At 32.1% G+C, this 21,597-nt stretch overlaps 3 protein-coding genes across 4 annotated transcripts in view; 1 reads left to right on the forward strand and 2 right to left on the reverse strand.

Moving 5' to 3' along the window:
• Nucleotides 1-4,767, reverse strand: part of LOC111811263 (anti-sigma-I factor RsgI6-like) — a 6,933-nt gene extending 2,166 nt beyond the window's left edge. Inside the window, exons 1-5 of the mRNA XM_023698030.1 lie at nucleotides 4,690-4,767; nucleotides 4,479-4,525; nucleotides 3,191-3,413; nucleotides 1,318-1,481; nucleotides 800-898 (exon numbers count right to left, since the gene is read on the reverse strand). Of these exons, the coding sequence (XP_023553798.1) occupies nucleotides 800-898; nucleotides 1,318-1,481; nucleotides 3,191-3,413; nucleotides 4,479-4,525; nucleotides 4,690-4,735 (579 nt within the window). The 5' untranslated portion in view covers nucleotides 4,736-4,767. The remainder of the gene's footprint in view (nucleotides 1-799; nucleotides 899-1,317; nucleotides 1,482-3,190; nucleotides 3,414-4,478; nucleotides 4,526-4,689) is intronic.
• A 2,048-nt stretch (nucleotides 4,768-6,815) lies between these two features.
• LOC111811256 (DNA polymerase kappa) lies at nucleotides 6,816-15,395 on the forward strand. Of its 2 annotated transcripts, XM_023698019.1 has the most exons (14): nucleotides 6,817-6,948; nucleotides 7,417-7,589; nucleotides 8,445-8,618; nucleotides 8,710-8,833; nucleotides 8,918-9,018; nucleotides 10,569-10,655; nucleotides 10,894-10,989; nucleotides 11,137-11,257; nucleotides 12,228-12,356; nucleotides 12,982-13,073; nucleotides 13,264-13,375; nucleotides 13,875-14,209; nucleotides 14,336-14,634; nucleotides 15,073-15,395. In XM_023698019.1, the coding sequence occupies exons 1-14, from the start codon at nucleotides 6,870-6,872 to the stop codon at nucleotides 15,194-15,196; spliced, it is 2,046 nt and encodes a 681-aa protein (XP_023553787.1). In that variant the 5' UTR covers nucleotides 6,817-6,869; the 3' UTR covers nucleotides 15,197-15,395. The 2 variants fall into 2 exon arrangements, with proteins under 2 accessions (XP_023553786.1, XP_023553787.1); XM_023698018.1 differs by having other exon boundaries at nucleotides 6,816-6,948; nucleotides 8,710-9,018.
• Nucleotides 15,396-16,233: 838 nt separating this feature from the next.
• LOC111811282 (dual-specificity RNA methyltransferase RlmN) lies at nucleotides 16,234-21,318 on the reverse strand. The gene is made up of 8 exons (XM_023698055.1): nucleotides 20,959-21,318; nucleotides 20,192-20,302; nucleotides 19,930-20,064; nucleotides 19,038-19,142; nucleotides 17,858-18,027; nucleotides 17,670-17,769; nucleotides 16,806-17,068; nucleotides 16,234-16,602 (listed from the first exon to the last, which is right to left on the reverse strand). The coding sequence occupies exons 1-7, from the start codon at nucleotides 21,247-21,249 to the stop codon at nucleotides 16,826-16,828; spliced, it is 1,155 nt and encodes a 384-aa protein (XP_023553823.1). The 5' UTR covers nucleotides 21,250-21,318; the 3' UTR covers nucleotides 16,234-16,602; nucleotides 16,806-16,825.
• Nucleotides 21,319-21,597: the final 279 nt, after the last annotated feature.

Here is a 21,597-nt window from a genome sequence, read left to right on the forward strand (position 1 = left end):
TTTTTTTTTTTTTTTTTTTTTTTTTTTTTTTGTGTTTTAATAATAATTTACACCCATTTATAATTATAATTATTTACTAAATATTTGAATTTTTTTTTTTAAATTTTTATTTATTTTTTGTGTTTTATTTTTTCAAATTTAAAATTGTGTTCTCTTCTCAAAATTCATAAATATTTAAATTTTAAAAACCAAAATAAAATTTTAAAAATTTTACTTAAATTTTGAAATTAAAAAAAATTATTAAAAAGACTTTTAACCTTTTACTCTCAAATATTAAACCATTTAATTCTTCTAAAATTAAGAGTTAGATTTTTATTAAAAAAATAAAATTACAAAGACATTATGTTTGAATTATAATTATAATCCTTTACTAAATATTTGAATTTTTAATTTTAAAATATTTATAAAAAAAATGGATAATATTACCAACAAACTTATTAGTATTTTTAATTTTTAATTTTTCAAAAGTTTTCTTTCTCATAATTTATAAATATTTTAATTCTTATTTAAATTTTAAAAACCAAAATAACATTAAACTATTTACTTAAATTTTGAAAATTAGATAACAAATTTTTTTTAGAAAATATTAAATAGATTTTTAACCTTTTACTCTCAAATATTAAACAATTTAATTCTATTGAAAAATTAAAATTACAAAAACATAAGAATTTAATTTAATTATTTAATTATTACATCTTTAGAGACTAAACTTTTACTAAATATTAAGTTAAATATTTTTTAAAAAAGAAACTTAAATAATTTATATATATATATATATATATATATGTGGAGGGGTTACCTTCTCAATGGCTTGGTCTTGATGAGCTTTCCATTGTTCTTGAGTAAATGGTTGCAGCGAGACGCTATCGACCCAAATTTCTACCATAGTATTGTTGCTCTGAACAAAATTAAATTAAAATTGAGATAGTTTTAAATCCATAATTAAAAATTTTAATTACCATAATATTTTATTTAAGTAATTAATTATTTTAAACAATTTAAGAACGAGTAAGTCAAATAAAGCAAGAATGTATGGTAATTTAGGGTAAAATCTAAGCCGAGTTTTAGTAAACAAGTCAAATATTACATTCTTACCAGTGGAATCCTCGAGCTTGCATCTATTTAGTCTCTAAACTTTTAAAATATTTAATAATTTACTCAAATTTTAATACTAATTTATTTATTATATAAAAAATTAAATTTTAGGTTTAATAATCTCTGAATTTTTAATTTTGTTATCGTAAATAAATAATTTTATTTAGAAAATAAATAGAAATAAGTTGAGAATTATTAAAATGAAAAATAGAGCGGTCCTACCTGGAAGTAGAGCTCAGCTGGACCTGATTCGCTGACAGTGAGGCCGCCCTTGAGGAAGGACCAGCAATTTGATTGGGCGGTAGTAACTGCCACGTGTACATAACCGGTTCTTGTTTTTATAATCGCTACCACGTCAGCTTTTCCCTCGTCCACTTGTACCCAAGCTGCAAAATTACATAAATATTCCATTAAATTACAATTTAGTCCACTAATTTCAAAATTTTTAATTTTACTCCCCAAGTTTATTTCTAATTTGGTTTTGATCACATAAGAATTAAATCAAAAAATTAAAATAGAACCAAGAAAATATATTTATTTTTTAGTTTCATTTGTTTTCTAAATTTTAAAATTAATATTGAATTTAATTTCTAGTGCTCACTTTTAGGTTTGGAATTGAGTTAAAGTTAATTAATAAAAAGGATTCTCAATTAAACACTTTTAATTAATTTAAATAATAATAATAATAAACTATTTTACTTATCATTAATTTAATTTAATTTAATTTTTTTAATTCTTTAATATAAATTAAGGGGCAAAAATGAATATTTAATAGGAAATCGAGGTCAGAAGTGCAAAACAGGAAACTTAACCGAATAAAAACAAAACTTACATATGTACCCTTGAATTTTGAATTTAATTTCCATTTAGTCCCTACATCTCAATATTTTACACTTTTACCCTCAAACATTCAAGTTTTTAATTTATAAAAATAATTATCCAAACACTTTAATTAATTTAAAAATGACAAAAATAATGTATCATTAATTTATTTTTTTAATTCTTTAATATAAATCAAACGTCAAAGACTATAAGTGAATATTTAATTAAAAAAGATGCAAATCATCAAATTTCTATTTGGTCCCCTACCTTTTAAAATTTTACATTTTTGCCCTCAAACATTTGATAAATTTATGTTAATTAATTAAAAATACTCATGAATTCAACACTTTTAATTAAATTTAAAAATAACAAAAAAAAAAAGTAAAAACTATTTTACTATCTGAGATTTAATTTTTAATTTTTAATCCTTTAATAAAAATTAACGTGAATATTTGGTAAAAAATAAAGGATAAAAAATCAAAAATCAAAATTTAAGGCTAAAAAATTAAATTTTAATAAAAATCAACGCCTAAGGACTAAAAGGTGAATATTTGGTAAAAAAAAATAAAGGATAAAAAATCAAAATTCGGGCTAACAAATTTAATTTTAATAAAAATCAACGCCCAAGGACTAGAAATATTTGGTAAAAAATAAAGGATAAAAAATCAAAATTCGGGCTAACAAATTTAATTTTAATAAAAATCAACGCCCAAGGACTAGAAATATTTGGTAAAAAATAAAGGATAAAAAATCAAAATTCGGGCTAACAAATTTAATTTTAATAAAAATCAACGCCCAAGGACTAGAAATATTTGGTAAAAAATAAAGGATAAAAAATCAAAATTCGGGCTAACAAATTTAATTTTAATAAAAATCAACGCCCAAGGACTAGAAATATTTGGTAAAAAATAAAGGATAAAAAATCAAAATTCAAAATTTAAGGGCTAAAATTTTAATTTTAATAAAAATCAACCCAAGGACTAAAAGGTGAATATTTGGTAAAAAAAACAAAATTTAAAATTTAAGGGCTAAAAGTCTAATTTTTAATAAAAATCAATGCCAAGGTAAAAACTTAAGGATAAAAAATCAAAATTTAAAGATTTTTAAGGATAAAAATTCAAAATTTAAAATTTAAGGGCTAAAAATGTAATTTAATAAAAATCAAGGACTAAAAGTGAATATTTGGTAAAAAAAATGAAGATAAAAAATCAAAAATCAAAATTTAAGGGCTAAAAATGTAATATTGCAAGAAAAAGAAAAGAGAGAAGAATACCAGAAAAGGTGTAGATGAGGTTTGTACGCAAGTGAAGAGTCTGTGAGAAGGCATCAAATGGATGGTTCCTCGCACGTGCCACTATGAATTTGTTGCCATTTGCTTCTTCTCTATGCTCTATTTTTGCACTCCCAAATGGTAACCATCCTTTCAACCCATCATTCAACTCTGCGTTCTCCACTATCCCTCCCTTGTATTGAGCCTCTTCTGGCTTTGACAAACACTGCCCAAACACACCCTATCCTTAACAATTTTGGATCGAAATCGAGACCAGAAATAGACCTGACACTGCTCGGGTCTCCATTTTCGTTCTAGATTAGTGTCACGACGTTCTACGTCTCAATTTTTGTTTAACTTTTTATCAGATTCTGCTTTGACCCGTTACATATTTACTGTTTTAGAACGGGGCAGAGGTTTCCACACCCTTATAAAAAAATGTTTTGTTCCTCTCTTCACCTGGGATCTCACAATCCACCCTCCTTGGCAGTCAGCGTCTTCGTTGGCACAAAGTCCAGTGTCTGGCTCTGATACCATTTGTAACATCTCAAATCTACCCCTAACAGATATATCCACTTTGGCCCGTTACTTACAGTTGTCAGACTCATAGTTACTAAGGAGAGGTTTCTACGCTCTTACAAGGGATGCTTTTGTTCCCCCTATTCACTCAATGTGGGATCTCACAATCCACCCTCCTTGGGAGTTAGCGTTAAGACACTGGGCATGACTCTGATACCATTTGTAACATCCAAAATCTACCACTAGCAGATATATCCAGTTTTACCAGTTATTTATAGCTGCCAGACTCATAGTTACTAGGGAGACTTCGTTCCCCTGTTCATTCGATGTGGGACCTCGCAATCCATCCTCCTTGGGGATCAGCGTCCTCATTGACGATACCATTTGTATCATCTCAAATCTACTAGCAGATATATCCACTTTCGCCTGTTACTTACCCATCAGACTCAGTTTTAAAATGCATCCATTAGGGAAAATTTTCCACACCCTTACAATGAATGCTTTGTTCCCCTGTTCACTCAACGTGGAATCTCACAATCCACCCTCTTGTGAGCAAGCATCCTCACTAGCACACCGCTCGGTGTCTAGCTCTAATACCATTTGTAATAGCCAAAACCCACCACTAATAGATATCGTCTGCTTTGACCCATTACATATCAGTCCCACGATTTCAAAACACATCTAGAATGTTTCGTTTCCCTCACCAAACAATATGAGATCTAAGAACAATTTAATGATAAGGTATTTGACATATTAACGTTTAAGTCCCTACCTCGACATGAGTTGTGTAGTCATACGACAATGCATCTATCCCGAAACCTGCAGAAAAAAAAAAAAAAATATATATATATATATATATATATATATTTTTTTTCGTAACCAACCAAACAATGAACAACACGACGATTTTTCTTTTCTTTAATTCAAACAATATATTAAACTATATAAACTTTAAAAAAAAAAATTAAATAAATGGGAAAAACCTGAAGCAAGAAGAACAGAGACAATCAGAGTCACCGCCATGCCCATCTTCTTCCTTAAGAACAAAATAGCCCAGAAGAAGACTGAATACAGGAGGATTGCAGAAACAAGAATTATGATGAATAAATAAGGGTAATTATTTACTAATTAAGCATAATTTATATATAAGGAAATTAAAAATATAAAAAAAAATAATAATAAATAAAATAATAATAATAAATAAATAGAAAAAAGGAAGTTTTTGCATGGGGGACAGATAGATATGGAAAAAACGTATATAGCCTTGTTTCTATCTATAAATAAATCATTTTCTTTTCATTCTAATTCTACTGTAGAAAATTAACTGTGGTAATTTTTTTTAACCGAGTTTGGGTAGAAAATTTCGACAATTAACTTAGCTATGTTTATGTTAGAGTATTCAAAATATTAATAAATTCGATAGAGATAGTTGGATGATGAAAGTCAGCTCGGCTAAGGGAATGATTATGAGTTTATAATCAAATAATACTAATCGGACGAAGTTTTTGGGAAACCAAACTAAAGAGCTTAGACTCAAAATGGACAATATCACGAAGAGTCGTGTGTTCATGTAACAAAGATAAATAATATTTTATTAATTAATCGTTTACTCCAGTTGAATTTTGATTATTTTGTACCGTAAAAAGTTGTGTGTTAGAGTTAGTAATTTTAATTTGATTTTAGTCATTTTACCCTTATATTTTCGAAATTATATCAAATATTTTTATCGTTTGGGATTTTTTTAATAACAAATATAAAATAAATATATATTTTTAAAATTAATGAAATAAAATATTTAATTAAAAATAATTATTAATGTGAGAGGGAGAATAATTATAATTATATATTTTTAAGTTTGAAGGGAATAAAATCTTGTTTTTGAATTAAAAAGAAGTAAAATAATTATGCAAATTAATAGATTTGAATTTTATAGTATAGAATTATTTTTCTTCCAAATTTGTATACTAAAATACAATAATATCTGAACACTAAATTATGATTTTATTATTTTACCTTAAATTATTTATAATATTGTCTGTCTTATACTTACCATCTTAGTGTTAAAAAAACTTAATTCATATTAATAATAATAAATAATAGAACGGTCGGTTCGGGTCTCAACTAAATCTATCCCCTAAAGAGCATTACACTCCTTCTAAAAAAATTAATTCAATATTTAATATTTAATTAGAAATAAATCTTTAATATTGAATTAATAATAAATCTTTAATATTGAATTAATAATAAATCTTTAATATATAATCAGCAATCATTTTCTTTTTTGTAATTTTATTTTCCACAACAAATAAATATATATATTACTGACAAAATAATTTATTTTGCTTTCAAATTCTATAATCTTATTTTATACTTTATTTAAAATTTTAATGGCTCTCTAATAATATCAATTAAAAATATTTACCAGAAATATTTAATTTCTGATCAAATATTACTAATTATGATCCTTAAATATATACCGTTTTTTTTATTTTTTATATTTTTATTTATAAACCAATTTTCTTTTTTAGATAATGTGAGGTAATCTCAAACATCAAGTACAACCTCTTTTGAGGCCTTATTGTTCTCGAAGAGTCTTCCCGATAACTTGAGATAATCCTCGAGAATCCTCTCATCGAACAAAGTACAACCTCTTTGAAGTATCCTTCGAGCTCTCGAAGAGTCTCATTTATTTGGAGCCCTCAAACAAAATACACAATTGATTCGATAGTTACTCACTTTAACTACACGGTTTCGAAGGTCACACTTTGTTAATGGATTCTATTGACACTGTATTTAGAGTATATTTAAACTGTTTCAAAAATATTTTAGGTTTTTTAAAAACTTTAAAAATACTACTTTTTAAAAAAAACTTAAAAAATAATGTTACGTGAATAGTATATTTAAAAAAATATTAATTAATTTATTATTGAAATATTTTAAAGTTTAAAATTATTTTTAAAATTCTATTTAATGTATTAATAAAGAAATAAGGTGAAATAGGGTTAAATTGTGAGTATATTATTGAAATTAAACTAATAATAAATTATTATTTTAGACAGGCTCCAATTTTTTTGGCGCCCAGTCTGGTATAAATACACGCGTTGCAATTTCTTAAAAAAATTTCCATTAATTTGGGCTGGAAGCTTTGGAGCCGGTGGAAAAAATGGGAAAGAAGCAGATTGACGGCGATGGCGATCGTCCGTGGCAGTCTTACAACACTGTCTACACCAATGCAAAAGCCGGTAATTCTCATCTCTTTACTACTCACGAGTTATTGCTAATCTAGGGCTCTTTTTTGAAAGTTTTGTTTATAGCTGTAGATTTGGAGGGCTAATTTATTTAGAGGAAAATTTCAAGTAATTGATGAGCTCTTCTGATCTTGTATGTGTGTATAATGCAATTGAATCAGTGGTTTGAATAGCTTAATTTGTATCCATGATCTTGACCCTGATCCGAATAGATAGATTTCAGTATATATTTTATTTGTTTGAACAAACATGAAGAAATAATTTACGAGTTTATTTTTCGAGATACGGTTGCTAATTAGAGATTTCAATAGTACAATTGGAAAATAGGAACCGATTTGTTCATTTCAGATATAACATTCAATAACTGTTGATATTTAACTCAATAAAGTAATGAATTGTAACAAATATATTATGATATCAAGTAATCTTAATCCTTCCCTTTTTTTTTTGTCTGCTTGTAAGGTATGGAAGGTGTTGACAAGGAGAAAGTACAAAGAATTGTCTATGAAATGAGTAAAGGGTCGAAATATTTTGAAAATGAGGAGCGGAAAGAGGTCATCATCAGAGAAAAGATTGAGAAGATGCGAGCTAGATGTATGCAGCTTACTGCAACGGATCTTTCTCAGTATCAAAAGGTATATTCTATAAAAATTATGTCCTGCTGCATCTTCATTTATTTATCACTTGATTACATGTGGGGTTTTTGCCCAGTGAAAAGTTGCATATTTGGGGCTCAGTACTGATAACTTTAGTTTCCTAAGTGAACAAATGCCAGACCTGGAATTAGAAGCATCTTATTTTCACATTCTGCAACCGACTCCCATTTGTGAGGAGATTGAGTTTGTAACTTGAACTCTATAGCGAGGTTCGTTCAATTACCCGGGAAAGGATAGAAATCTAATCATTGTTTTCTCCCTTACCCTTTTCCTTTTTTTAAAGAAAATATATAATTGGATATGCAATGATAAGTCATTGTTTACCTCGAAATAAATTTCCTGGCCTCTGAGATGATATTTCAGCCAGACTATCGTGTTTTCACGCTAATGTTATGGCTCCTAGTTAGAAGTTTGGTGCAGACATGGGAATATGTCTGTGTGCTCAATAAACGTCTGTTGCCTATTACACTTGAATTAAATCAGGCAGATGTCATTTCATGCAATTCTGATCGACAAAATTTTGTGGTCAACAGTTTGGACTTTTCGGTGAATGTTGATTCTGATGCATACCTTCTATCGTGAAATATTTAAAATTTCTTTGTGTGTCTGTATTCCTAGCCACAGTCATGTGCAATCACGATTTAGAGTTCTGAACCAAGCTAGACAACTGAGTAGGGTCCCATTATCAAATCCTTCGGAAAAATGATTTGACTCTGTTTCTCCACTGCTATTTAGGGGACTGATAATTCAGGCTAATGAGTACATATATGGTATGATCTTCAGTTTTAGCTTAACATATCAGTTTAGTCAAGAGTGTAGTTCTCATATGAGCAGGTTGCAGATAAAAGAATTTTGGAGCTGGAAAGTACACGTGACCTGTCAAGGATATGGTTGCATGTAGATATGGATGCTTTCTATGCCGCTGTTGAAACTTTAAGCAATCCTTTATTAGAGGGCAAGCCAATGGCTGTTGGTAGCATGTCGATGATTTCCACTGCTAACTATGAGGTTTTCTTGTCTCTATATATGACATGAATTGTTGTATTTTCAAGTTACTGGACTGGTAACCCTATTGTTGTAACTTGTTATTCTGGATTAGGCTCGAAAATATGGTGTTCGTGCTGCTATGCCTGGTTTTATTGCACGTAGATTGTGTCCAGAGTTAATTTTTGTTCCCACAGATTTCAAGAAGTATAATTATTACAGTGATTTAGCTAGAAAAGGTAAGAATTTTGCTTCAAGTAACTCTAAATGCATTTTGTATGTTAAGTGCTTATCCTTTAGTATTCACTTGTTTGTCTTGTTAGTATTCCGTAGGTATGATCCCAACTTCTTGGCTGCTAGTCTGGATGAAGCATACCTCGATATAACTGAAGTCTGCAAAGATAGAGGCCTTACTAGTGAACAAGTAATCACATTTTATTACCTTTTCACTATATCTTTTAGAACTTTGGTGTTTAAGTATTTAGGGTTTATCTTGTAGACAGCCTTTAGTCATCCTATTTTGGTTCCTTCTCTTTTTCTTTTCTTGTTTTTTTTCTTCAAAATTTTATATCTTCTAGAGAATTCAGAATCAGCATTAGAGAATGTTCTTATGTAGTTTTTGAACGAGAGACAAATAAATGAAAAGAGACTAATACTCAAAGATGCGAACTCTACAAGGGAGTGAAAATTAGAACACAAAAAGAACCACTACAAAGAAGAAAAAGAAAATCAAGATATAAAAAATAACTTCTGCAACAAGAAACACCAAGCAAATTGAACAAAAAGAAACTAAGTAAGAGAGAACCTAAAGGACCAAACTCAACACAAAAGATCGTACTTCGAAAACAGAACCACATACCAAGTTTGAGAACCAAAAGTCTTGAACAAAAAAACAGGAAAGACTCAAAGATTTGAGACCTAACAAAAAAGAACGGCTACCAAGGAGAAAAAGAAAAATTGAGTCCAAAGTACCAAGCATGAACCACTGAACCCAAACCGAAAAGCAATGGAGCAATCACTTTTAAAACAATTGCTTTGAGAATTAAATGTATGAATTTCACACATCTTGAGACCACAAGCTTCAATAAGAGAAGCAAATTTGCTAGACATCGATGAAGGAAGAGAATGAGGAATCACTGTCACTTTCTTGAAATAATGATACTAAATCATCTCCAATGGAATCCTTTGCACCAATATTGTCAATAGTAGTTTTCATAAGTTTCAAAGTAGATTTCACATTACTCAAACTAACTTCAAATGCATCATCACAATCATCAACATAATGTGAGAGAAGTAAAACTCGTGGGTTCCTTTGAAGAATGAAACCTTTAGTGTGAACAACATTAGAATCTAATATAGTAAAATCTTGGTGCCTACAAATCTGAAAAACAAATTTCTTGACAAATGGAGCCAAAATGCTAGAAACATTTTCTTCAATGCAATCTGGATCACAACAGAGTTGATCAACGAATGACAACAAGCGATCGACGAAGGGATGACGACAGGCATTGACAAGCAACGGTGGCTGACTGGGAGGGTTAGAGTTTTAGGGTGAGGGAGGGGTACGGTTGCGGGCCCAAGAGCTGCTGAACAAGGAAAGAGAAAAGATAAGTGAAAAAAAGGACTGGCAAACAGCAACGGAAATGATTGACAAATGGACTGGCGAAGGGATGATGATTTGCGGCGGTGGCGGCAAGAGACAACAATTGACAAAGAGGGTTAGGGTTTTAGGGTGTGGGAGGAGAGAATGAGGAGAAGGGTTTAGAGTTTCCTGAAAATATGGAAAACTGAATATGATTTTTTTTTCTACAAAAATATGTGCTTATGTAGTTAGTAAAGTTCTTTACATTGAGATTGTATATTTTTCAGATAGGAAGTGAATAGTATCACATGCAGCAGATTATCCTTTTGGTTGTCTTTTTGGTCATCTAATACTAAAACTTTTCTCTTCCTATTTTGCTTATGTTTTTTTAGATTGCTATGGATCTCAGAACCAGTATTTATGAAGAAACTGGTCTTACGTGTAGTGCTGGGGTTGCTGCCAACCGGCTACTTGCCAAGGTTTTCTATCTTTTCACAAGATCTATTGAGCATATGCGTTTCTTGTTGGAAAAAGTACAAATTTATTATTGTTTTTGGTAACTGTGAAATTGCTTGGCAACATATTTGTCCTACCATTTATGGAATAACAAGAATAGAATCTACTATCCATTTTCGTTTCTGTAGTCCTTGTGGATTGAAAATAAATGAGAAATATTGCACAGAAGAATTGAATTGACGCACCATACTTGTTATTCAGGTCTGCTCTGATATTAACAAACCAAATGGACAGTTCATTTTGCCAAATGACCGAAGAGCTATTGTAACATTCGTATCATCACTACCCATAAGAAAGGTATGTGGTCATTACTTTTACGTTGAAACAGAATTCACAACGTTATTCTAGATGTTATTAAAATATGAAGTAATATAGATGAATAAGAGTTCTCTTCCTATAGTCCTATTTCATGAATGAAATGAATCGGCGAAGTTATTATTTCAGATTGGTGGCATCGGAAAGGTCACTGAACATATCTTAAAGGACGCTTTGGGGATTAATACATGTGAGGAGATGCTACAGAAGGGTGGTCACCTCTGTGCGTTGTTTTCTATATCCTCAGCAGGTCAGTGCGCTGCGATATCCCACAGAAATTATATAATGAACTCATGGATGTGTTGGATGTTCCATATTCTCATTTAAGATTCATTTATCTTGATGACTGGAAGACTCTTCTAGTTGTCTTTTTTCTCATCAATATAGTTTTTTTTTTAAAATCTTGTATGTTAATTTGTTGATTTGTATATATTTCTCTTTTGCTCGAGTATGTATCTACTTTTTGTTTATTATATGAGGAACAATTTGTGCTTCTTATTTTTTCTTTCATTCTTTTCGCTCTTTTTTGTTTGAACTACTTTTTTTTTAATAATTATTTTTAGTGTTTGTACATCTTTTTTTTTTTTCATGCATTTGTGGAGGCCCAATTTTGCATATGCGTACTTCAGCTGCTCCCATAAAGAATTGCCTCATGCTAGTGATATTTGATATGGGAAAAAGTCAAGTGATGTTTGTATGAGTTCATACTCTCTTTTTGATAGGAAGAGCTCATCAATTCTTAAACTTTTCCATTTTGAACAATGTGGGATTTTATTCTGTATCATCGAGAAAAGTCAAGTGATGGATCAGTTTGCTGCTCCAAGTGATGTTTGTATGAGTTCATACTTATTTTGCTGCTCTAAATGTAGTTATACATTTTGGATTTTGTGTCTAATTACAAATAGGCGAATATCAGGATACTTGTATTTCCCAATACTCTTCCATTCTACTTTTTGTATTTCCCAATACTCTTAGTCACCTAATCGAACATCTTCTTGTTTTTTCTGCTTGTTTTATAATTTACTTTTTCTTTTTACTTTTTCTTCATTTTGTGCTGCCCTGCCCTTATTGATTGTCGTATCACTTTTTAGATTACGATATAACTCATTATTGAAAGAAAAGTTGTAACCTATTTTCTTACGAAAGTATGATTTTGACAATCAATTATTGATTGTTGCATCACTTTATACAATCTTTTTAGGTCTTACCCATGCTTGCAGATTTTTTCTTGTCGGTTGGGCTTGGCCTCGGGAGCACCGATACTCCACAGGTGAGATTGCGTAAGAGCATCAGTAACGAAAGAACTTTTGCAGCCACTGCTGAAGAAAAATTAATTTTCCAGAAACTTGGTAATTATTCCCCTTCTCTCTCTCCCTCTCTCTTTTATTGAAAAATACTATCATTATTTGGAATTTCACCATGCATGATGCGAGAAATGCTAGACTGCTGGTTTGGCTTTCTATTGAAATTGTACTCTAAACTCAAGTTCCAACTTTTCCCTCAGTTATCTTCAGAGTTTATACCTCCCTCATGCTTGCACTTTGTCCGTTGTATGGTTTGATGTATTTTATCTCTCACTTTTTCTTGTTATATTTGCAAAATTTGGTGTTTCAGCTGGTAAGAACTATAACATCTCTAATTTCATCGGATACTCTTGTCGAATTATTAACATAATTTGAGAAAACATTATGATGGTAGGTTATAGGTGATGTTTTTAATATTTTGGTCATCATTTAGAAGACTGGCTGCGGAGACTAGTATTGCTTGGTGATCAGGAAAATGAATCCGCCATTGTTGAATTCTTTGACCTGATCACTAGAAAGAATCCCATCAGCAGTCCAAAGATAACTTTACTCTGTAAATTATTGTGGTAACGAATACCTTGAATGTTGAGTAAAGTTATTGTGGTAACGAATACCTTGAATGTTAAGATTTTCTTTATCATTAACCTTGTAAACTTTGTATAAATTGCAGCTGACCTTGCAGAGATGCTGTCTATGGACATGGAAAAAGAAGGTCTGAGCGGGCGAACACTGACGCTTAAACTAAAAACTGCATCCTTTGAGGTATATTATTTGTCGTGAATCCTGTTTAATCTGCTTAGATTGGATTAATCTAGAAGAAAATTCACATTTGTAATATGTTAAGATTTGAATAACCACATATTAAGATGTGTGACTATTAACTCTGCTCTTTTTTCTTGCAGTTGTTGATTTGATTTTACTGCTCGAACTCAACTTGTTTTAAAATCTACAGGTTAGAACCAGAGCTGTAACTTTGCAACAATACATTTGTTCTAGCAGTGACATCTTGCAACATGCATCAAAGCTGCTAAAGGCTGAACTGCCCATTTCTTTGAGACTAATCGGTTGGTTCTTGATTTTACTGTCTTTTTTTTCCGAAAAAAAGTGGCAATGAAATAATTCAGGCATGTTTAATAATCAATTTGTTTTCTTTTTCTTTTCTTTTTTCCTGGAAATTAAGCTTATAACCACTTCTTCCATGCATGCGTCTCTCCGTCTGTTTTCTACTTATTGAAAAGGTTAAATCTAAGTTCATTAAAAAAAAAAAAAAAAAAAAAAAAAAAAAAAAAAAAAAAAAGAAAAAAACTAAGAATTCAAGCATGTTTTGCAAAATTATTAGAAAATAATCTTAAATATTGAAAACAAAAAATTAAATTATTATCAAACGGAGCTTTAGAGTTCATTTTTCACTGGTGTTGATCTCATGTGTTTCGTTTTTTTATGTACTAATATGCTCAAAAGTGATCCACCATATGTCTCACATATGATGAAGTTAAACATTGAAATCCTTTGATGTTGCAACATACATAATTTAGATTGTAAAGAGGATTTTTACATCTCTAGGGTTGCGGATATCTCACTTCAATGAAGATGGAGCCATTGCTGGGTCTGATCCGGCTCAAACACCTATTACTCGATTTATTACATCAGGAGATGCTACTAGAAAGAATATGGGTGATTGTTGCACCTTAAGTCCTGATCCTAATGTTCATAGCTTCATGGATGAATCTGAAATTGATGTATTTATCAATGGCACTGAAACACACCATCAAGATAGTAGTCATCCAAGAGTTGGCAATAATCCCTCGAATATGGATGACCGAAACTGTACGTCCAGCAATGACGCTGAGAAGTCGGAGAAATTTAAGAATCTTTCGAGCAACGTCAGTACTGATCAGGTATATTTCCAAGACTAAAGACTGGATTATGGATTATTAAAGGTAGCAAAACTTTAATCGATTGGGTAGACTTATAGTTCTACGTCATCATACAAATGGCTTCTAATGCATTAAAACTACATGTAGGTGGACAATGTTAATGGCTTTGTCCCTCGAGCATCGGGCACAGCGTGTGCTTCTTCCCCTAGAAACATCGAAGGCATTCATAATAATAATGTTGAAGCCAGAACTCACGTCGAGGCAAGATCACCAGATAATAATGGACAGAATTTGTGGATCGATGACTACAAATGTGCAATCTGTGGTGCCGAAGTACCAGAGAGTTTCATTGATGAAAGACAAGAGCACATGGATTTTCACATTGCGGAAAAACTCCAGGAAGAGGAATCTGGCATTCGTTCAAGAACCCTTACGCCAATCCGAAGGTAATCTTATTTTGCACTCTCGGATTTAGTTGAATTTATGTTTTAACTACTGTTGAAAAGCAAAATAGGGAAAATTTTAAACGAACATCTTGAACGAGAAGACTATTGGTGCATAGATTATGGTCGGGCTGATGTGGGCCACATCAGTTAGAGAGAGAGAAACATAACATTCCTTATAAGGGTGTGGAAACCTCTCCCTAACATATGCGTTTTAAAATCGTGAGGATGACGACGATACGTAATGGATCAAATCGGACAATGTCTGCTAGCAGTAGGCTGGGGTTGTTACACTGAATGTCAAGGATGCTTGATGGATGTATTTCTAAAAACTTTACGAACTATTGTGCATTTGGCTGATCAAGAACGTTATCCTAGATGTGTTTTTATAATCGTAATTCTTGAAATTTGCCTGGTTTCTTACAAGTCTAAATCTAACAGGACTCCTGACAAGAACCAACTGACAAGTCAAAGGAAGCAGAAAAGGCAAAAGTCAACTCCAAAGAAAGAGGTCAAACACATTCCAATTGACTTATTCTTTGTGAAGAATAATCAGAAGTTTTAGTATTGGTACGTTTTGTGTTTGTATATATTTGTTCATATGTTTTGGGATATTACCCATTGTTTTTTTAGGATAGTTCATCGTTTCATTCTTCTCATGCAGCGTCATAAGTTTCTACATTAATTGTATAGTAAGTATAATGATAAATCTCATTCTTTTTATGGATTGGGACTTGGCTTTATGGTATTTAGATTTTGTCCGATAACTCATTTGTTTCTTTTTTCATAACTGTTTGTTTCTTTTTTCATGCGAGAATTGATGTGTATTCAAATCATAGGGGCTAGTAATCGACGATATGCTCATATTGGTACCGTTATTGTTGTAATCAAAAAAGCCGTCCCAAATATACATTAGAAAGATCAGAAGTGATCAGACCTGTAATTGTACGTATTTGTAAAGAACTCAAACTTATAAAGAACTCAAACTTGTAAAGAAATCAAATGAGAAAACGGTATGATAATACGATATGATGACAGTGTTGGAGTTGCTATTGATCTAGAATAGGATGGATAGTTATTTACGAGGATAGTTGAAATGTATGTAAACTAATCAAAATCATTGAAAATATTAATAAAAAAAAAAAAATAGAATTTATATAATCTTCTAAACTACTCCTTGTGATATATACTCTATTAAAATTGTTCGAATCACCAAACCTATTGACCCAAAATTTTGAATGAAAAAAAAAAAAAAAAAAAAAATTCCTCCAACCCAAATCATATTATAGGCCGATGATTGGATTTCGTGGATTGGATTTTACTTGACTGTCTACAGCTCCATTGGGTGTAGAAGTTTTGTATGAATGTATCACCATGCGATTAAGCATTTTGATTTAAGTTCTTTTCTTTCTAAGAGGTCGAATAGAATAACCCGGTTGAAGTGCATATATATATATATATATATATATTTTTTTTTTTTTTTTTTTTTTTTTTTTTTTTTTTTTTTTTTTTTTTTTTTTTTTTTTTTTTTTTTTTTTTTTTTTTTTTTTTTTTNTTTTTTTTTTTTTTTTTGTAAAAGAAAAAGGCACCCCCACACACATATAACATAAGAAGCATACTTCAAAACAGAATCAAGGGAGCAAGAAAAGCATTGAAATAAAAAAGTAATAATACTACATAACAAAAAAAAAAAGGGGAAAAAAAAACTTTTCTTCCATTCATCTATGCTTTTGGCTTTGGCCAAACCCTGCCCCCCTCAACTATCTATAAGGAGAATCAGATTGAAAAAGGCGTAACGAAGCCAACGCTGAATGCATAAAAGTATCCTAAATTACAACAATCACTGTCAAGTCTTCCCCCAAGCTTGTTCTTACTTCTCTGTTTTCTTGGCATTTCCATGTCATCCAAGGATTTCGATCCCCCCCGAGGCTGATCGACTCGTCCAACCAACCACCAACTTTTAATCAACAGCTGAAACAGAAGAAAGTGCAGAAAAAGATACTAAGATCTATGGCAAACAAATAAAAGTTAAAAGAAAAAAAAGTCGACAGCATAGAACAGTGGATTCCAGTCGAATTTGGACCCGAAGACAAGCTAGTAAACATCTGAAGATAATATCAACCTGAGTTACATCATCATTCTCGTCTAAAATAGGCACACGAGGCGCAACTCACCTGGTGGTATCTCGTCTAAATCAGAGGTGAAGATCTTCAATGTCAGGTAGAACATTTGTTTGTTTACCGGAGATTCTATTAGTCTGGCTGACCACCAGTTGACCACATGCACCACTAATATCTTGACCCATCTGCTTACGAATGGTTGTGCGTATATTATACGTACCCCGAAGAACTTGTTGGAATGCTGAAACTTTCTCATCACTACTGGTTTTGAATTGGCTTGAACTACCAATAGGATTGAATGGTATTAAGTTCACAACCTGTTTTTCCAGGAAGGTATAATTTAGTAACATCAAAATTGCTAAGCAAACAAAGGTACTAGATTCATGGGGTGATTACGTGTGAAGTCTCCAAGAAACTTTCAAACACACAAAAAAATCATGATCAACGATTCTCAAAGCCACTTGCAAGAAAGAAAACGAATCATAGAGTCACTTGTTTATGCAATGCACATACGCTCAGAGTTTATAGACAACGATTCTTAATTTATTCGAATGACATCTCACATTTCCTAGGGAGGTAAATGAATTTTTGGATATGGCCTTAACGTACCACCCTTTCAAGAATGCAAAAACTCTATTATGGAAAGACCTCATCATGGTTTTATTTTGGAATCTGTGGAAAGAAAGAAATCAAAGAATATTTGCAGAAAAGACACAGACCTACACAAAACTTTTCGACAATGTTGTTTACCAAGCTATATCTTGGTGTAAACTGTCTAATATTTTTACTTCTTATGGTTATACCTCCCACGTTGCAAATTGGGAAGGTCTTTTGTAAACATCATGGATTATACATCCCTTTATGATCTTTAATTAAATGATTCAACATTCAGAATTCCCATTAACATTGAGAGCTTACCACTTGGAATGTCTCTAACAACTTTCCGAGTTGGTGGGCATGTTGCTCTTCATCATTCACTCCGTCAAGCATTATGTACTCAATGAATATCTTTTGCTGACTGAAACAATAGAAATAACATACATTTAAATTGGAGAAGCGTTGGAGTATAGCGACACGTTCAGCAGAAGCAAATACAACATATTTACCTCTTTTGTTGATATTCTTGGAGAGCATCCATAAGTTTTTGTAAAGGAAAAGCCCGAGCTGCAGGCATTATCTGGCAACGAATATCTTGCGCAGGTGCGTGCAAGGAAACGGCCAAGTTCAATCCCGGTAGATCACCATGCAGTTTGCTTATAGCATGAATAATCCCAACCTACAGGTATACAAAAGAATACAACTTGACTACTCACCTTCTTTTAACAGTTTAACAGAACTCAAAGGAAGAAGAAACGGATAAGAGGATAGAAACTGACTTTCTGAACTCCCATTACTTTATTTTATAATCAAATATTCAGGATCAGACTTGAGAAAAATAAAGAATCTAAGACAAAAGACTCATCGTTAGGACAAACACTATTTCTCAGATAACAAGATCACTGCCCTTGAAACTTTTTTTTCTTTAACAAGAAACAACGTTTCATCGATTGATGAACACCGGCCTTGAAACTTCTTAACAACAAATGATCAATCCATCTTATTACATAATCCGAAAGTATGTTGAGTTTAAATAATGACATTTGGACGTTGTCAAGAGGAATGAAGGAGAAGATCTTAGTAGTTCTAAACATTCGCGCAGGAATTGCACTATACGAGTGCACGACCTCAGATTATTTTTTGTAAGGTAACTGCTAACAAGTGAATACCTCCAAATATCTCAATTTGTATTCAATCCTTAGAGATGTGAGCCCGATACCTCGTGAAAAAGAGAGGGAAAGGATCGACCACATTTTCATCCCCAATGTAGTTTTTACGCCTCATAAAAAAAAAATTTATCGAAACTTTGGGTCCTCTGACAAGGCCTGTAGAGATACGTGAGCCTGAACCCCAAGAAAGGACAAAGCCAGGAGACATGAACAAACATAATCACACTACGATAACGGAACCATGTATACTTTGATTTTTCTATAATTGTTACAATTATTGGAAATTGAATGGCTTCCTATCCTCATATACCACTTCAATGATGGGAAGATGTAGCTTCCCAGTCTCATTTTCAATATTCTACTGGTAAATTCAATGTGTCTTGAAAGAAAGAAAATCAACAGATAAATCCAGCACTAAGATGAGAACTATCGGGAAACGGTGGAACCTTATAAATTCGTACAAAATTAGATAAAGAGTAAAGACCAAAGAAATAGAAAACAGGAAGATCAGAGTACATACAGTTGAGATCGTAATTCTCTTGGGTGATAATAAGAATGGGGAGCCTATCATGACACGGACAGCTTCCACTAAAGCAGAATAGTTATTCAATGGTTCTCCCATTCCCTGTCACAAAATAATAAAATCAACATGAAAAAGTATATTCTAAGAGAGAAAAAAATGTATGAAATGATTGGAAAGCACGAGGCAGGCAACTTCTTGCTAACAAGGAAACAAAGGACAATTAAACAGACATGGGGCCACAATCTGCTAAGAAAATAAAGAGAAGGGGCTTGTAAAGTTGAATGCTCGAAATAAGGCAACAGTAGTCTGGTTCCTCTCATGCACACTTTCTCATTAATCACTACATATGTCCATAATACCGTAATTCTCTGGCAAATTATTCAATTTTCAAAATTAACCTCACAGTCGAGACAATTTAATTTCAATCGACTATTTAATTGATGATTGAAATTTACAAAAAGGGTGTATTATCTATGGTTTTTATAAAAGACCTTCCCAATTTACAATGAGGGAGGTATAACTATAGGAAGTAAAAATATTAGGCAATTTACACCAAGATATAACTTAGTAAACAACATTGTTGAAAAGTTTTGTACAGTTCGGTGTCTTTTTTACAAATATTCTCTCATTTCTTTCTTTCCATAGATTCCAAAAGATAGCCATGATGAAGTTTTTTCATAGTAAGGCTTTTGCACTCTTGAAAGGGTGGTATGTTAAGGCCATATCCAAAGTCAATAAGTTTTGAACGGCAAAGAATGTTCACGTGTAGGCCAAGAATGATATGGACATACGCTCTAAGGATGCATAAGGATGCCTCCAAAGGGTCTACCTCTAAGTGGAAACTTTTTTGCTACAATAAGTCAGACAAATGAGAGGGTGGAAGAATCACCATGAAAACAACATTGCGTATTTGGAACAAACGGGAGGCATGGACCAACTGCTCTACTATCTCCCCTGAAGTCAGATTGCTTTTGTATCCCATTGTTCCGGTTGCACAGAATCTGCAGCCCATTTTGCAGCCAACCTGAAAACAGACATATAATGAGAGACTTACAACGAANAAAAAAAAAAAAAAAAAAAAAAAAAAAAAAAAAAAAAAAAAAAAAAAAAAAATCAGAGGATGCTGACAATGCTGATGAAGAAATCAAAACCTGCGAAGAAATACAGAGAGTAGACCGCAGACCACCTGGACGAGGTTTGTCGCCATATTTTCCCAGACGAGAATCATACCTCATGATGACAGCCTCCACAAAAGCCCCACTCTAGCAACATGAGGGGAAAAAACTAAGATCTAGGCATAAAGGCATGGGGTAGGATTAACAACATCGAAGATATTTGAAAGAACGATTATAACCGGAAGAATACTGCAGAAATCAACAGAAACCCACTACTTGATTTGAACTATAATCATTAGATTGTCTAAATCGCCAAACCTTTCACAGATGGATGAGAGTAAAAGAGAAAGAAGTTCAAATTTATCCATAAACTCAAGTCATCAGTGGGTGAGTCGATTTTAAAAGCTTTCCGTTTCATCTAATAGAACTTTGAAAATTGCTAACGAACCTACCAAAAAAGTACACACAATTCATCTAACCAAACNAAAAAAAAAAAAAAAAAAAAAAAAAAAAAAACAAAAATGAGTTAAGCTCAAATTATATCAGGAAAATACTTGAATTTCCACACAATCAAGCAGATAGTAAACGCTCTTCTTAGCAATAAAGTGCTTAGGCCCAACTAATTAAAAACACAAACACGATTTGAAAAATCTGCGTAGGTTTGTATTATCACCAATTTATTTATGTTCAGTATTTTAATTGATGAAATTGACGTTAAAAATTGATTCATTCTGATAAATTTAGGGTGAAACACGAACTTTTCCCAAAAGAGAAAGGGAGGGGCGGAAGGAAGAGGAGGGTACCTGAAGCTTGATAAGGAGCTTGGTGGTGGCCTGATCGGAGGAATCGACAACGGTATTGACGGTGGAAGTAAGAGGCTTAAACTTTGACCGGAGCAAGGAGTAAGCCGCCGATGGCAGCGAAGGCACGGCTTTCTCCCATTGGAATTCGGATGCCATATTTTGGTTCAATAGGTTGTTTGAATCATGAAGCAACTGCTTCCAAATGAAGGGGATGAAGGTCGATTTGATGCCGGCCTTCTCGAACTCGGTTCTCATCTCTCCGGCATCGAATGCAGACCGAAACGCCGCCATCGCTCCGCCGCTCGCTTCTGGTTGGGTGTGCGCAGTGGTTGATACAGGGCAGTTTTTTTTTCTCCTCGGCTTATGTAAATGTCTTAATTACATATATTTAAATTAAATCAATTTTTATGTTATTTCATTCCTCAATTATTTAAATTATAAATTTAATGTTGTATTTTTCCAATTTTTTAAATTCAAATATAATATATTAATTAATTTTAAAATTCTTGAATTTATCTGTATCGTAGGTTAGTCTCACAATCGCATTCTTAGGGGACAGTGGGATAATGATTGTGCGGTTCTAACCCAGTAAACAAGTCAACGTCAGCGTTTGCTCGAGTCTCGAACCACATTTGCAAG

This window comes from Cucurbita pepo, chromosome LG15 (assembly GCF_002806865.2).
Source record: "Cucurbita pepo subsp. pepo cultivar mu-cu-16 chromosome LG15, ASM280686v2, whole genome shotgun sequence".
NCBI lineage: Eukaryota > Viridiplantae > Streptophyta > Magnoliopsida > Cucurbitales > Cucurbitaceae > Cucurbita > Cucurbita pepo.

What these genes read in the sequence shown, in the direction of transcription:
- LOC111811256 (XM_023698018.1), top strand. Translation starts at nt 6,870, where the DNA reads ATGGGAAAGAAGCAGATTGACGGCGATGGCGATCGTCCGTGGCAGTCT. An exon ending in CCAACCGGCTACTTGCCAAG is followed by an intron (nt 10,656 to 10,893) that starts GTTTTCTATCTT and finishes CTTGTTATTCAG; the next exon opens with GTCTGCTCTGATATTAACAA. An exon ending in GCAACGTCAGTACTGATCAG is followed by an intron (nt 14,210 to 14,335) that starts GTATATTTCCAA and finishes AACTACATGTAG; the next exon opens with GTGGACAATGTTAATGGCTT.
- LOC111811282 (XM_023698055.1), bottom strand. Translation starts at nt 21,249, where the DNA reads ATGGCGGCGTTTCGGTCTGCATTCGATGCCGGAGAGATGAGAACCGAG. An exon ending in AGAGAATTACGATCTCAACT is followed by an intron (nt 18,028 to 19,037) that starts GTATGTACTCTG and finishes GTATACCTGTAG; the next exon opens with GTTGGGATTATTCATGCTAT. An exon ending in CAAGAATATCAACAAAAGAG is followed by an intron (nt 17,770 to 17,857) that starts GTAAATATGTTG and finishes CTATTGTTTCAG; the next exon opens with TCAGCAAAAGATATTCATTG.